The following is a 16340-nucleotide window of genomic DNA, read 5'->3' on the forward strand; positions in this document are numbered from 1 at the left end:
GTGAAGGCAACCTTCAAGTCGCCGACGAGGTCACCGGCCTTCCTGGACTTAACTACGATGTCATCCACGTAGGCCTCAACGGTTCGTCCGATGTGTTCGCCAAAGACTTGGATCATGCACCGTTGGTAAGTAGCCCCTGCGTTTCCTAGCACGACGCCGTGGAAGGGCGCGGAACCGCCTCGGAGCAGTGATCGGTCGAGCTCCAGGAGCTCCAGAGTGTTGACGTAGAGGATGTTGAGGCCGCTGCCTCCGTCCATGAGTACTTTGGTAAGTCGGGTGTTGCCGACGATCGGGTCGACGACAAGCGGGTACTGTCCGGGGTTTGGAATATAATCGGGGTGGTCATGCCGATCAAAGGTGATTGCCTCCCGAGACCAGTCGAGGTACCGGGGGGTGGCCACCTTGACCGAGAAAACCTCCCGGCGTTCCCTCTTTCGCTGGCGCGCCGTGAGGCATGCCGAGGGTCCGCCAAAGATCATGAAAGCGTTGCGTACCTCGGGGAACCCGTCGTCCTTGTCCTCATTCCGACCGCCGGGGCCCTTCTGTTTGGCGTCGTCGTCGGGGAGCCCGAGCCTGGCGTAGTAGCGCCGGAGCATGGTGCACTCCTCGAGGGCGTGCTTCACCGGACCTTGATGGTAAGGGCAGGGCTTCTTCAGCATGTCATCAAATAGCCCGGGGCCGCGGGGGCCGCGGGAATTCCTGCGATCCGTCGTGGCGACATGGACGGCCTCGAGGACTTCCTGCTTCCCTGGGTGACCCTTCTTCTTTTTCTTAGGGAGGTGGGGGGCTGAGGCCTCGGGGGCCTCTTCCCTTCGCTTCCCTTTGGGATCGTCGTCGGGGAATATGGCTCCGACAGCCTCTTCCCCTGAGGCGAAGCTGGTGGCGATGTCGAGGAGCGCGGCAGCAGAGCGTGGGACGTTGCATCCTAACTCTCGGACCAAGTCCCGACAAGTGGTGCCGGAGAGGAAAGCCTGGACGATCTTCGAGTCGCCGACGCTGGGTAGCTCGGTGCACTGCTTGGAGAAGCGCCGGATGAAATCTCGGAGAGACTCGTCTGGCTTCTGGCGGCAGCTTTTAAGATCCTAGGAATTCCCAGGGCGCACGTATGTGCCCTGGAAGTTCCCGACGAAGATCCTAACCAAGTCGCGCCAGTCGTGGATTTGCGAGGGAGGGAGATGCTCGAGCCAGGCTCGTGCCGAGTCCGACAACAGCAGAGGGAGATTGCGGATGATGAGCAGGTCATCGTCCGCGCCACCTAGCTGGCAGGCCAGGCGGTAATCGGCGAGCCAGAGTTCCGGGTTGGTCTCGCCGCTGTATTTCGCGAGGTTGGCCGGCTGTCGGAACTGGGCGGGGAAGGGAGCAACACGGATGGCCCTGCTGAAGACCCGAGGTCCCGGTGGCTCAGGGGAAGGACTGCGGTCCTCACCGCTGTCGTAGCGACCGCCTCGGTGTGGGTGGTAGCCCCGTGCTGCTCCGTCGTCGTGGCGCCGTCGCCTGCCAACTACTTCGTGGTCGCCCTGTGCCTCGCGTCGGTCCTTAAGTCGGTCGCGCACCGAGGGGGCCCTGTTGACCGTCGGCGCGCGAGCGTCCTCGGGACGGACTGAGGCATCCTGGCCCCAGCGAGGTTGCGCTGTGGGTTGCTCCGAGGTGCCTCCGCGCCGACGGGAGGCGGAACTTTCGGCCTGCTGCACCGCTGCGGTCTCGAGGAGATCGCGGAGTTCCCCACGGACCCGTCGCCCCTCGGTGGTGGAGGGCTCGAGCATCGATCGGACCAGCATCGCAGCGGCTGCGACATTCTGGCTGGCGCGATTAAAGATTGGGGGTGGCGCTTCCTCCTCGTCGTTGTTGATGCGGTGATGGACGTCGCGGGCCCTCCCTCGGGCTCCTCCGCCCTCACCGCGCCCCTGCTGTTCCTGCTCGAGAGTGTTCCGAAGCTGTTGCAGAAGGAGCCGGTCTTGTTCGACCTTGTCTCGAAGCTCGCGGAGCTGCTCCAGATCTGGGCGTCGATGCCCCCCACGAACGGGATTCTCGTCCCGTGCTGCCGGGGCCTCGAGACGCGGAGGTGTGGCGTCGCCCGCCCCTGCCCGGGGCGGGGAATGGTTGCCTGTCCTTTCGTCCTCTTCACCCGCCCTTGGCATCCCGAGCCCGACGTGGAAGCACTCACGAGATGGATCGTAAGTCCCCTCGTCGTCAGAGTCAGAGTAGCCGAGGCAGTAGTCGCTTGCGGCCAAGAATTGGCGCAAAGCCCCAGGGTTGTGGAGTTCGGAGAAATCCACCCCGGGCCATGCCTCGTCCTCGTCCGAGGGGTCGGAGCGGGTGCTCAGGTCGAGAGCGAAGCGCTGGCGGCGTTCCGCAGGGTGCTCGTGGGTGGCAGCGTATGCGTAGGCGTAAGAGGCGGCGGCATCTCTCAACCCAAAGGGGTATGGGGACGGTGCCGTCTCCATATTCTGCCCCGCCGGGGTCGGCTCTTGAGGGAGTGGTAGAGCGGAGCTAGACGACTGGGCGTCGCCGTGAGCCACCGGCGATTTTCCTTCGTCCATGCTCAGGCCAGACAGGTCCCCAGCCAGGGACCCCGTACCAACAGCTGGTCGTAGGGCATCGGCGAGGAGGGGCGTGACGCCCCGGGCTCGCGTGACGTCGGGGTGGCCCCGCTCGCGTCGCGCCTGGCGAGCGTGGCGAGAACGGCCGCCCGGGCGCCGCCTGCGCCTGGGCTGCCGGGGCGCGACTTCACCGTCGGATGGTGGGGCTCGAGGAGTGAGGAGCACCATGTCGTACTCATGCCCTAGGGACATGAACTCTAGGCTCCCGAACCAAACCACGGTGCCGAGACGCAATGGTCGTACGGGGTCTGCCATCCGGAACTTGCTAGGATGGCGAAGCTGACACGCAGCTTCCCCTACCTGGCGCGCCAACTGTCGTTGCTTTGGAACCAGGGGTCCCTCAACCGACGAGTGAATTTGTGCTGCGTGCTCCTAATCTCGGATGGTGATGCAAAGAGACACAAGGTTTATACTGGTTCAGGCAATCGAGGCCCTACGTCCAGTCCGAGAGATCGATCTTGTATTCCTTGCACCGGAGTGCTCGTAGTAGGGGGTTACAAGCTAGGTGAGAGAGGGGGCTAGCCCCAGGTCTCGGTGAGGGTGGTGCAGGCTGCTTGAGGCGTTGTTCTCCCCCAGCGTAGCGGAAGTGTCTAGTTCTATCGGTGTGTTCGTCCTCCTTCTTTCCTCCCTAGAAATGGCCCCGGTCCTTCCCTTTTATACTCCAAGGGAGAACCAGGAACCTACATATGTTGCTACATAGCGTTCTAAAAACGGGGGTGGCGTGTCCGAGCCCTGTAGCCGGCCACTGTTGCGGCGTGGTCGACGGAGTGGCCCCGTCCTTGTCGTGCAGGAGTGACGCACCGGTCATACTCGATCTTGTGTGTCGTGGGACTCCAGTACAACTTGATGCAGGACATGGCGGGCGACGTGCTGGTCACCGTGTAATGACGTCGTAGTGGGCAGCGGCTCTGCAGATGCCGAGGCCGAGCCATCGTGGGGGGCTCGGCGGTCATGGACCCTCTGGCTGCCGAGCCCGTGAAGCAAACCGCCGAGGCCCTGGAGGGAATTATTGGTCCTGGGTACTGATTCCGAGGCCACAGTAGCCCAGACGTGGCTTCCCACGCCGCGTTGTCCTCGGGGCAGGAGTTGGCAGCACAGTGAGGCATGGGCGTCAACCATGTGCATGGTGGTTAGTACAGTGGCGGGTAACCCCTGCCCAGTCCTGCCTCCTGTCCCATCGGCCATTCTGCTGTACTGTGTCGAGCATGCCGTTGTCGTCAGGGGCAGCAGTTGGCTGAGTTGATGCGACACGACGTTTTGTCAGAGGGACGGGAGAAGGAAGAGGCAGCGGAGTGCTGCCGAGCCTGCCTTGCGCGAGACGGAGGGTCGGTGGCCCAGCCGAGGCCTTTGGCGGGTGATCGCTCGGGATCAGTAGTGAGGGGGCCTCGGGCGAATCGGAGAATCGGCCGAGGCCCGTGGCGATGGGCCTCGGGCGAGTCGGAGAATTGGCCGAGGCCCTTGGAGCCTCGGGCGAGTCGGAGAATCGGCCGAGGCCGGCAGCGTTTTAGCTAGTTTCGATCTTTACGAAGTCTAAGCAGTTGTTTTTTGGGTCTTGCTTAGGGTACCCCTTCTCGCGGTACCCGACAATTGTTGTGCATCAAATGGGAAACTCTAGGTTTATGGTTTAATGTTAATTGCTTTCGGTTCTTAGAACGAAATTAGTTGTACCGTAGTTATGGTTCTAATTGACATTAATTTGTGATGTTTTGATTTTTCTTTGTTAAATTACAACCGTTTTGTGAGATGCAAGAAATGTATCGGGAGCAATTTTGGCAAAAATGGGGCCGTCCTCGAGAATTATACCCTGACGCGTCTTAACATGCCCCGGTCTCTCCAGACCTTTCTGTCCCTAACTATGATTGTGGTTTCTCTGTCCACGTGTTTCAATCGAGACATCAAGACACAGCGGCGCATTGCTTCTACACATGCAATCGTTTTAATGTAAGTAATTGTTGCCACTATTTTTATTTGTGTAAGTATGCTACTAATATTTTGTTGGAATCTTATTGTGTAGGACTATGAGAGGTGCCTTTTCAGTGGATCGACGGTGCAGACAAATTTGATCTCGGGTACCTCCTTTTCAACGTTCAGTGGATCAGCAGTGGGTTCCACCCACCCACCTACCCCCCCCTGCCAATGACGACTAAGGAGAAGCACCTAGCCGCAATTAGACGACTCGAGGAACGTTCTCTGTGTGAATACGGAGATCGAGCTGTGATAAACCCTGAGAATACGTTGGAGTTTGTGTGTCCGAACAAACACGAATCTAGCGTTTGGTTGGGAGTCAAGATGGAGTGGGACAGTCCTGTCTCTGATTTATGGGACGGGATGGCTTCATTTTCTGTTTGGTTGACGAGGGACGTGATCGACCCACTTTGTGTTTGGTTCAGAGACATAAAAAGTGAGATGAGCTAATAACAAGTGGGACCCATTTGTAAGTTTTTTTTTCTTTTTTTTTATCTTTTTCCTTCTCTTCTCCTTATCTGTTCTTCTCTCTCTCCTTATCTCTTCCTCCCGATGCCCGCCAGCGACTCACAGCAGGGCCGGGGCGGAGACGCCCGTCGGTGACTTGTAGCAGGGCAACCCCGCGCCGCCTCCACCAGAGCCCGGACGCGCGCTGCCCCAGGCTTCCTCCACGCGGCGCCCCGAGCCTCCTCCGTCGGTGGGGTTGGAGCTCATGCGACGACGGCAGGGTCGGCCCCCAAAGCTCACCCTCCACCGGCAACCTTATCGCGCCTCCTCTGCCCCGTGTCCCGGGCCTACTCCGCCCGCGCCTCCTCCACTAGAGCTCGCCGGGGCCGGGCATGGCGGTGCGCGGCAAGGCCACAGGCGAAGCTCGCCGGGACCGGTACAGGAATCGCTCGAGTGCTTGGCTCCTCTCCGCGACCTCGTCCACGTCTGGCACCTCCGTCGCTTGCTCGTCCCCCTAGGACGGACCCGTCCGTGAAATTTTGGGGGACGAGGTCGCCCCGCATCTCACACAAATATTCGCGTGGAGGACGTCTCGGCTCTACTTCGCCTCCGAACCAAACAGAGTTGATCCCGGGACCATCCCACCTAGTCCTCCCAACCAAACACACGGGAAGTAAGTGGAAAGTGTATCTGTTTAAATGTTTTGCTCTATGTGTGTACTAATGTCTCCTCTTTTATGTGTATGGATTTGCGAAGTGTCGTTTCAAGGAGTGTACTAATGTTTAGCACTATGGGCGCGTTGACGGTGGTGGGCGCGGGTGAGGGCGCGACCGCGGGGGCCGGCCCGGGCGCGAGTGCGGTGGCCGAGGCAACAAGCAACGATGGACATGGTGACGGCGGACGTGGTGCCCTAGCTCAAGAGAGAGAAAGAGAGAAAGGAAGGGAGGGCCTATAAGACAGAGCTCGGTGCCAATAATCATGGCGCCGAGCTCGACGCCAAGATCTACGTTGGAACTCCCGACGATTGACAGAACTTCCGACTCACGTCGAAACTCTCAACGAACCAACCCGAGAACACCAAGAATTTTGCCGTGGCAGAGCGAATACCGAACACGTCGCTCGGTGTCAGGATCTACGGCGCCGAGCTGCCTGCCATGTCAGCGTTTGGCTCCAACGTGGCCCCGAGCTCGGCGCCAGCAACTATGACGTCGAGTTAAGGGTCTAGATTTTAAAATCTTACCTCCGAGACATATTTGTGATTTTTTTTTTCAAAAAAGAGCTAAAAAAAAATAAAAAAAAATCGGGACACGGGCGACTCATCAATTTGGCGGGATGGGCCGCGGGTCGGGTACACACCGTGCCGCTCTGCGCTGAGCTTGCATGATTTGATTCCATCTCCAAGGGGGATGGACCGATGGATGGATTGATGGGTTTCGTTGGAGGGAACTTCCCCGAGCACCGGATAACCACGGCGCCACACCCCTGCCGCTCTGCCTCAGATCTTTTTTTTTTTTGCGTCATTTTCGTGCTCATATAAAACGCAGCAATACGAACCTTCCGAGTTGAAAAAAAGGTTCTACGAACGTTCTGCAGACGAAAATTACTGCCGCCCAGTGCAACGAAAGAACTCTAGTGGGTTAGCAACATGGACTGTTTCACCTTCGAAATGTAAATACTAGGATTTGTTCGTTCCTTTGTTAGTTTGGTTAAATTAAACCTCCAAAATCGTATTTGTTTGGACGCTTGCGTACAAGCCGGATCTACACAAGATCTTTGAAATTCGTATTTGTTTCAGCCCCATTTTCGTTGGTCAGTTTTAACGTTCTCCTCCCGGGGGTTTGACGGTACGGAACCACGGAAACAAACCAACAATTCAAAATTCAAACCGTCCGGGGACCCCATGATTACCAGCCAAACGGCCTCGGTCCCGCCGCTTCTCACCCGTCGTCCCCCGCGCTCCTACCGCCACGTGGGGCCCAGACATTCCGGACCCCACCTGCCATCGAGACGTCCGGAAACGACGCGAGCCCCGAGCATGAGGTGGCACCTCGCCAGCTGTACCCCGGTGACGAGCCACCGGCCGCTCCCGGTCACCCTCCCCTGTCTCTCCGGGCTATATAACGCCCCGCCTCGCCTTCCCCCTTCCTCCAGCCACCGATCGAGACGTCCCAATCGAGCCAAGCCAATCTCATCTCACACCGCCATTGCCATTGCCAGCGGCAGCACCGCAGCAGGTTAATCCATCTGTGCCGTGTGTGTGACCAGCACAGCAGCGATGGGAGTGGAGTCGTCGGAGTGCGACAGGATAAAGGGGCCGTGGAGCCCCGAGGAGGACGAGGCGCTGCGGCGGCTCGTGGAGCGCCACGGCGCGCGGAACTGGACGGCGATCGGGCGCGGCATCCCGGGGCGGTCGGGGAAGTCGTGCCGGCTCCGGTGGTGCAACCAGCTGTCGCCGCAGGTGGAGCGCCGCCCCTTCACGCCCGAGGAGGACGCCGCGATCCTGGCCGCGCACGCGCGCCTCGGCAACCGCTGGGCCGCCATCGCGCGCCTGCTCCCCGGCCGCACCGACAACGCCGTCAAGAACCACTGGAACTCGTCGCTCAAGCGGAAGCTCGCCACCGCCACCTCCAGCGGCGGGGCGGATGCCGGAGACGCCGAGCGGCCGTGCAAGCGTGCGAGCCCTGGGCCGGGGAGCCCGACGGCGTCGGATCGCAGCGACCTCAGCCACGGCTGCAGCGGCGGCGCCGTGGCGCAGGTGTTCCGCCCCGTCCCGCGCGCCGGCGGGTTCGACGCCATCAGCTGCGCCGCCGACGTGCGCCCTCCTCCGCCTCCCCCGCCAGCAGCAGCAGACGAGGACCCGCTCACCTCACTCTCGCTCTCGCTGCCGGGGCTGGACCACCAGCAGGCGTCGTCGGGGTTCCACCACGACAGCGCGCGGAGCCACTTCCAGGAGCTCTGTCCCCCGTCGCGCTCCCCGTCGCCGCAGTCTCCTCCACCCGCCGCCCTTCCTTCGCCGCAGGCGGCGGCGGTTCCGTCTCAGTCGTCGTCGTACCCGTTCAGCGGCGAGCTGGTGGCCGCGATGCAGGAGATGATCCGCGCCGAGGTGCGCAAGTACATGTCCGGCGCGGGCCTCCGCGCCGGGTGCGGCCCCGGCGCCGTCGGCGAGGCGTGCATGCCGCAGCTGGTGGAGGGCGTCATGCGCGCCGCCGCGGAGCGCGTCGGCGTTGTCACACGGCCGTAGAAGAAAACCCCGAAACCAAACCAAAAAATCAGATCGAATCAATGCGAAGCATTGTGTTAATTAAGGAGATCCCGTCCCGTCCTGTGTAGCAGCACTACGTAGACTACTACTACTGCTAGTCGTACTTATTTAGGAGAGGAGCTCGCGTTGTTATTCGTCGGCGGCTGCCGCTCTGAACTCAGAAAGAAACAGAGCGGCGGCGGTGAAAGCCGGAAGCGGAAACGGAGGTTGGCAAATAATCATCGAGCCTGCCATTTCTATACTCGGATGTGTTGCCGCGGCTTGCTCAGAAAGGGGATATGTGATTGCGCTGATCCGCCGCCGATGGCATTATGCGCCCGAAACCGAAACCCACGCTTGGTTGTGGGTGTGGCAGATCTGCTCCGATTTGGAACGTCTCTTCCGCTGTTCCAGTTTCCACTTTGCTGTACTACGAGTCACGAGCGCGAGCGCAACCCAACAAAGTGGCGGATCAGAGCCGGGATACAGAACGGCAGCTCCGCGTCCCTTCACATCGGGGGTCGTCGGCAGCTCTGAATCCTCAAAGCACCTTTCGTTGATCTATTGGATCATGCGATGATTGAACTCGTAAAAAAACTGGCGAAACGTGTGGCTGAGAGCGGTGACATCGTGTACTGCTCTAGTGCTAGAGCTACAAGCCGTTGAACCGAGTGTGTACTACTAGAGGTCATCAGCAGAGTTGAGTTACGAGCTGGCTTACAATCAAGTGAGTGCAGGACGGGGGCAGTGACAGTGAGTGATCGATCACTGGTAGCAACAGCCAGCAAACACGAGACGGCGGCAGCAAATGTGAAAGGCAACAAGGACAGACGGACGGACGCCAGCGGTGGCAGCCAGCTGTTCTGGGCCGGCCTGGGCACCTTAACACCCTTGCGCAGAACAGTCAAGATGGAGCGGCCTGAGTGCCTGACTTTGCAAAGGATGGGTGGCGCGCGCGTGCACTGTGCATGCCCACGGCCACGAGCGGCGAGCGACCGGCTGCAAAGCGCTCTGCACAACCAGGGCAGGGCGCACGGCGGCGGTGACCGGTGAGCCGATGGAACGATGAGCCTTTTCGCCAGTCTGTCTCTCTAACGGAGGCAGGACCGAGTTGGAACATGGGCCTGATTTTGATTACACTGGGCTTCGAAACTCTGGGACCAAACTTTTGTTCGAGCCTGGTAACCGAGGCCCAGTACGGAGTGTCGGAATCGTGCACTAAGGTGGTAGTAGTAGTAGGCCTAGTCTACTTCCATCGGCGGTCCAGCCCAGTGTAGGAGATGCAGCAACACTAGGGCAAACGTCTGAAAAAGGTTAGCACAAACACGCAGCACCAGAAACACTTGGGCAAACTGCAAATCCAGAATGCTGGTGACACCACACCACATCCTGGTGTACTCCCAGTATAATACGTACTACACATAGTTATTCAGTCTGATGGCATTTAAACAGAGCATCCATCAACTCATCTGAAAGCCCAGAACAGAACGGCAAAGAACGCGACAAGCCCACAACTACTAAAGGAAGCAGAAGCGCACGCAGCCTCGATACGAACGAACGTTGCCCTGCACGCGGGGCACACAACCTCACGGCTCGACGACGCGGCGCCGTCAGTTGCTCGGCGCATCGGCCGCCGCCTCCTCGACGTTGCTGCCGGCGACGTCGACGACGAAGCGGTAGCGGACGTCGTTGCGCTCCAGCCGCTCCAGCGCCTCGTTCACGTACCCCATCTTGACCACCTCGATCTGGGAGGTGAGCCCCTTGTCGACGCAGAACTGGAGCACCTCGGCGGTCTCGTCGATGCTGCCGATGAAGCTCCCCGTGATGGCCTTCCGCCCCAGCATCACCATGGGCGACACGAAGCTGAGGGGCTCGCCGATGACGCCCAGCAGGACGTGCTTGCCGTCCAGCTTCAGCAGCGCCAGGTAGGGTTCTAGCGGGTGGTGCACGGGCACCGTGTCGATGATGTAGTCCAGCGAATCGGCGGCCGCCGCCATGGCCACCGCGTCCGAGCTCACCAGGTACGCATCCGCGCCCAGGTGGTCCATCGCCTCCGCGCGCTTCTTGGACGACGAGCTGATCACCGTCATGTGGTGGCCCATGGCCTTCGCCACCTTCACGCCCATGTGGCCCACGCCGCCCAGGCCCAGGATGCCGCCACGGAGGCCTGGGGTCGTCAGCCCAAAGGCCTTCAGCGGGCTGTACACCGTCACGCCCGCGCACAGCAGCGGCGCCGCTTGCTCCGGCGCCAGACCCGCCGGGATCTTCACCAAAAACCTGGTAGAAAATGCATTAGTTATCAACTGTAATAAAATTCTGAACTCTATAGCCATTTGCAATCGTTAATAAGAAATGTTAAAAATGAGATCAACCTAGGAGAAACTATGCTAGGTGGTTATTTTTTTAATAATAAGAATAAAATAGGAACCTAAATTTGAGTTACCGAGGCTGCCATTTTTTTTTGTTGCAGATTTGACTAGCACCAAAGGAAATTGCTTAAAGAGTTACTGTTCTACCATAATCACACATATATCCCCTTTTTTTTTAAAAAAAAACAAGCAATCGCTATCTCAAAGAGTTGTTGGATTAGGTAGTGCGATTTGCCCACTGACTGAACGACCGTACACTAAAGTCGTAGGCAAGTTTGGGATCAAACGATGGAGAAAGTTATCCCCATTTCTCCCAACAACCAGTGATGGTTTGGATGACCAATCTTCAGACATGAGTAGGTGAGGATTCGGCTTCTGTGGTGATGGTTCGACTTGACAAAGATGAGCCAGTAAAGCACACCGCATCGTACTGTTGACATCACACTCTTGCCTGGTCACCACAAGGCGTCCATACCCCGACTTGCAGATAGATGATGATGGACTTGGCAATGATTTTCCCCATACCCATATACTCCCCCTCCACCTTTTTCTAGAAGGATTGGACATCACCATCCACTTCACAAAAGTTCAAACTGAAGCTCAACTATTTCTTGCTTTGTTCAGACCAACTTTGTTTTTTAAAAAAAACAAGAAAACTGTCTCTAGAACACTGCAGGTAAGATAATGCTGAATTTTGTGTTTCAAGAACTCACTTCTGGTCGACGATCATGGTGGAGGCGAAGCCACCCTGCGTGGGCCGGCCGTCAGTGTAGACGTCGTTGTAGGACCAGATCTTCTTGTTGCAGTACTGCTCAACGTTGGCCTTGCAGGGGCTGCACTCGCGGCAGCACCCGACGATCACCCCGACGCCTACCACGTCGCCGACGCCGTACTTGGTCACCTCGGGCCCGACCTCCACCACCTCACCGACCACCTCGTGCCTGCAAAAGTTTCAGACGACATTAGCAGACCAACCCATGATAGCTAGTGTGCATTTCTCGCAACATTATCAGCTCGCAGTCGTGGAGTGGTTGTGCTGTCAGGAAAAGTTTATGTTTATTCTTTTTCCCTTGCAAACACGTCAGAAGAAAAGTATATAGGCCGGTCGGTGGAGTTTGCTTTACTACTCATTTCTGCAGCTCTTTAGCTATCATGAAAAGAACATCATGATTATTTGAGCCTGTAGAAATTAGAGAACAAACTCGATCTTGTGCTTCAAATAATCTCGTAAACGTACTGATGAATGGCAGTAATTGGCAACCAACTACGTGAACAAAGAGTATTAGTGTGGTATGTGCCACCTGTAAACCTGAGAATAGCTCTGGACCGAGATGCTGACGTTTGTGGTTATTACCAAATGTGCACTCCTATATCTACCAATCTATGCTGGTCAATCAGATAGACATACCTAAATTTGTCTGCATGTGTAATTTCCTCGTGAAAATGCTGAAACCGCATGTCACTATATATATTTCTGTCCTACTCCTTTATACTTTTCAGACAATTTGAATAATAGAATACTGAAAAAATCATTTTATCGTGAACCATATACATACGGAGTATATATTACTAGATCCCAAGCTGCTGAAAAATAAAATCGCTAGGGGATGGATGTGTTTGTGGCTTTGTGCTCACCCAGGGACCATGGGGTACTTCGAAGCCCCGAGGTGGTTCTTGGCCTGGTGGATGTCCGTGTGGCAGATCCCACAGTAGAGCACCTTCACCACCACATCTTCAGGGCCTGTGCTCCTGTTGTTGTTGTTGTCACCACAACACATTCCCATAAGAGAAGAGACCAGTGTTAGTTTATTCTTGCAGAAGACCAGCAGCATATATATATAGAATTATGCAAGAACTAACCGCCACAGTGAGATAGGAGTATCATAGTACTGGTAGTTGATGACATGAGAAAGCACTACTAGAGTCTTCTCGAAGCAATAATAAAAGTATACGCAGGCGATGGATGCTTTCAAATTATTGCACCACAGAACTTAGTGACTACTAGTAGTGGAGTACTTAATAAACCGAAAGCAAGGGTTTATGCATGTATTGCTGTTCAATTTATCCTCCAGCCTGATCGGAATAATCAATAATGTCACTTATATGAGTAAACAAACCCTTGGCTGTTCAATTTCCTCCGGCCTGATCGGAATAGTTAATAATTTCCTCCAGCCTGATCGGAATAATATCACTTATAATCACTTATATAAAAAATGGATGGATGGTGTGTGCCAATGGTTGCAACAGCTACCAGGTGGTAGGTAGCTGTAGGTATCACCGTATCAGTATTAGGTCTGGTGACAAGTCCACAACACGTTGGCTACTGGGTCCGGCTGTACGAAACGTCGTCAAACTCACGTTTAGTGCAGGGTCCAAATATTAATGGTTCGAAACAAAATACTACCGTGCGTGGGTGTACGCAGCGGCGGACCCAGAAAATATTTCAGAGGAGCTGAACAACATGGTCGTTCGATTTTAAGTCTCAGTCTCCCTATACTATAGAACTTTGTCTAAAAATTCATAGAGTTTCGCTGCTGCAATATGGGTAGGGGGCTTGAGCCCCCGCCCCACCGCTGTGTCCGCCCCTGGGTGTACGCTCGTTCAAACCTGCTTGGCGATTGGCATGCATGTGCACTAGCTAGAGTTGGACCAGGAGTTGAAGATACATCTCATATGCATGCTGCCGCGCATGCGCTTGTTGTGGTCTTGTGGAGTACTCCTACTAAGCTGTACTACTAGGATACTCTGCGTGAGCAAAAGGACACGACGACAGTAACATAACATAGGGAACATGACTGCTAGCTTACAGCAATCAACAGAATTAATACTCCGTAAATGGTAACCGTAATAGCGTATCAGTTATATATGGATCAGAATATGCATCAGCATGCTTCATTCCCAAATTAAAACCTGCATGCCGGCGCTTACATACATAGTGTTCGTTGCACTGGATCGAAAATAAATATATCCAGTTTTTTTAATCATCATCACAATCATCACTCAGATTTTTCTGTTCTTCCTTAATTATCGATCTCGGAGAATCACTGAAGGCGCCGCACAAGCCAAACCGTCCCTCATCCTGGATCTATTTTCGTGTTTGCACAAGGGACGGGAGACACGGTCGGACGGACATGAAGGGGAGGGACCAGGGGTAGGAGAGTGAGAAGACGAACACGAGCGATCTAGAGACGTTGGCGGCGGCGGCGGCGGAGTACGTACCTGAGGGTGTAGGAGTAGGGGGAGAGGTGTCCGGTGGCGTCCCTGGCGGCCCACCCGACCACCTTCCTCTCGGACGCCAGGCTCCCCATTCTCTTCCTGGGAGTCGGGACCGGCCGCGATCGACACCGATACGGGCGGCGGGGACAACGACTGACGGAGCGGGAGGCGGAGGCCTGGAGGGGGTGGGCGATGGAGACGAGCGAGCCGGCCGGGTGGGTTTAGCCTTCGGAAAGAAAGAAAGAAAGCAAGCAGCGCGACAACTAGTGCGCCGGTCTTTTTGGGTAGGGTAGGAAAAATGCGTGAGCAGAGTGCGCGTTATATAGGGGCAGCGAGCTCGATCGGTTGCGCTGTGCCCAGTGGCAAGTCCTCCAGCCTACCTGTACCTGCCCGCAAGATCTTCTGTGGCCGCCACAGTCCACAGGAGTAAAATTAATAAATGACCCCACTGGGTGGAAAACGTGAGCAGCTCGGATGACACCAAGCGCAAGGGCGTGGCGTGGCGTGGCGTTGCTTCTCCATATGTACTCCATCCGTAAAAAAAAAAAACACAATTCTAATTTTGAGTCTATACACATGCTCGTGTTCAGGTTTAAAGCTAGAATTACGTTTTTTTTACGGAGAGAGTAGGTTAGCGAAGGAAACACACACCCGCAGCTCCGTATGTACCGACAAATTGGACAAGCACATTACCACATGAACATTTGGAGCTTCAATTTCATATAGGAAAAACCTAGGAAAAGAAAAAAAAATCCCATGTTCTAAACATGGTGTTAATGATATGTAAAATTGACAAATTGTCACCCCTTGATTCTCCAAACCAACTGTTCAAGGTTCAATCATGAAGCAGTACTAGTATCACTATTTACCTGAGCGGCCGTTATTTCTATGGTAAACCAGGGCTCATCGTGTCGTTTAGACTTTAGACCCTTATTAAACAGTTCGTCCAAATAGGAGATAAGCATGATTAGCGTGCTAAATAGACATTTAATTCATCATTTAACCAATAGGAGGATCCTATCCACGATATCGGCAACCAACTAATTTTTCTTAGAATATACACTTTTACATACATAATTTTATATATCTTTGTTAGCATATTAAACTTTTTTTACACGAATAGATATGTATATTTTGGTAATATAAAATAAAAGAACTGTTTAGACCATTTAAAGAGTGTCTAAACGTTAATCCCTTTACCGTTTAGAATAACACTAACTACTAGCTAGTATTACAGACAAGAGAGTTGGCATCATGCATTCCGTGCTATGGAGGGAGTGGGGGAGGAAAGTGATGTGCCACTAAGCAGCAGTTGATATCGATAAGCCAGCCGCGAGGAGACAACGGCGAAAGGGATGCCGGGGTAGGTGAGCGGGGCCCGCAGGATGTGACTTCACGGCAACGTCATCGTTGGAACAAACTGAAAGCCTCCTTTCCCTCGGCTAGCGAAAATACCCCGCTCATCTAATTTTAGCAAGTAAGCTCAAAAAGAAAAATATAATTTTAGCAAGTAATGACTGCTTGGCTGCCTCCATCCAACGCCCTATTTGTTTGACTTATAACCCGTACTTTTTTAATTAATAAACAGTATTTTCCTCTCACAGCAAATCAGCTAACAGTACTTTCAGTCATGATTTATCAGCCAAACGAATATGGCACAAATATCGCAACTAAAAGTCTAAATAGCTGGCTTTCTCTCTCTATGTAAATAGGTGGCTAACTAGTACTCCCTCATTCCAAACTATGACGCCATGTTTGCTTGGCTTATAAGCCATACTTTTTCAATCAACAAACAATATTTTTCTCTCACAATAAGGCCCTGTTTGGTTGGGCTTTTGGCTTTGGCTTTTGGCCCCAAAAGCCAAAAGCCCAACCAAAGGGGCTGTTTTTGGAGGGTGCTTTTTCAAAAGCAGCTGCTTTTCCGTAGTTCATTTTTGAAAGCTGGTTTGACCCTGCTTTTGGCTTTTGGCTTTCTGCTTTTCGAAATTGGTGGAATAAAAAGCTCTTCCATAGTTGTTTCAAGAGAGATAAAGATAAAAGGTATATTTTATACTTGTTTAACCAAACAGCTTTCAGCTTTTCTACAGCTCACAGCCCACAGCAGCTTTTCCACAGCTCACAGCCCACAGCAGCTTTTCCCCACAGCCACAGCTCAACCAAACAGGGCCTAAATCAGCCAACCGTACTTTCAGCCATGGCTTATCAGCCAAGCGAACATGGCATAGATCATTTCAAGAATCTCGGGGAGTCAAAACATCTCAATTTTAACTAAAATTGTAGAGAGAATTATAAAGATTTTTGACATCAAATAGACAATACTATGAAAAATATAATGATAAAGAATTTAATGATACTTAGTTGGCATCATAAATGTTATTATCTTATCATATAAATCTGGTCAAACTTAAGATACTTTGACTCTACGAGATTCTTGGAATGACTTATAATTTGGGACGGAGGGAGTACTCTACTAGCCGGAGGATTCAAACAATAGCCTAACTA

The 16340-nt window shown here is 54.4% G+C and overlaps 2 protein-coding genes across 2 annotated transcripts; one reads left to right on the top strand and one right to left on the bottom strand.

Moving 5' to 3' along the window:
• The first annotated feature begins 7167 nt into the window (after nucleotides 1-7167).
• LOC136475863 (transcription factor MYB44-like) lies at nucleotides 7168-8515 on the top strand. Its single transcript, XM_066473502.1, has one exon. The coding sequence runs from the start codon at nucleotides 7288-7290 to the stop codon at nucleotides 8251-8253; it is 966 nt and encodes a 321-aa protein (XP_066329599.1). The 5' UTR covers nucleotides 7168-7287; the 3' UTR covers nucleotides 8254-8515.
• Nucleotides 8516-9603: 1088 nt separating this feature from the next.
• On the bottom strand, nucleotides 9604-14138 carry LOC136475862 (probable cinnamyl alcohol dehydrogenase). Its single transcript, XM_066473501.1, has 4 exons — nucleotides 13842-14138; nucleotides 12258-12371; nucleotides 11336-11563; nucleotides 9604-10530 (listed from the first exon to the last, which is right to left on the bottom strand). Exons 1-4 carry the CDS (start codon nucleotides 13928-13930, stop codon nucleotides 9864-9866), a joined length of 1098 nt encoding a protein of 365 aa, XP_066329598.1. The 5' UTR covers nucleotides 13931-14138; the 3' UTR covers nucleotides 9604-9863.
• Nucleotides 14139-16340: the final 2202 nt, after the last annotated feature.

Source organism: Miscanthus floridulus, chromosome 8 (genome assembly GCF_019320115.1).
Source record: "Miscanthus floridulus cultivar M001 chromosome 8, ASM1932011v1, whole genome shotgun sequence".
Lineage (NCBI taxonomy): Eukaryota > Viridiplantae > Streptophyta > Magnoliopsida > Poales > Poaceae > Miscanthus > Miscanthus floridulus.

Excerpts from the sequence above, each read along its gene's own strand:
- LOC136475863 (XM_066473502.1), top strand. The coding sequence starts at position 7,288 with ATGGGAGTGGAGTCGTCGGAGTGCGACAGGATAAAGGGGCCGTGGAGC.
- LOC136475862 (XM_066473501.1), bottom strand. The coding sequence starts at position 13,930 with ATGGGGAGCCTGGCGTCCGAGAGGAAGGTGGTCGGGTGGGCCGCCAGG. Across the intron at positions 12,372-13,841 it reads CCCTACTCCTACACCCTCAG|GAGCACAGGCCCTGAAGATG; the intron begins GTACGTACTCCG and ends CAACAACAACAG. Across the intron at positions 11,564-12,257 it reads AAGTACCCCATGGTCCCTGG|GCACGAGGTGGTCGGTGAGG; the intron begins GTGAGCACAAAG and ends AAACTTTTGCAG.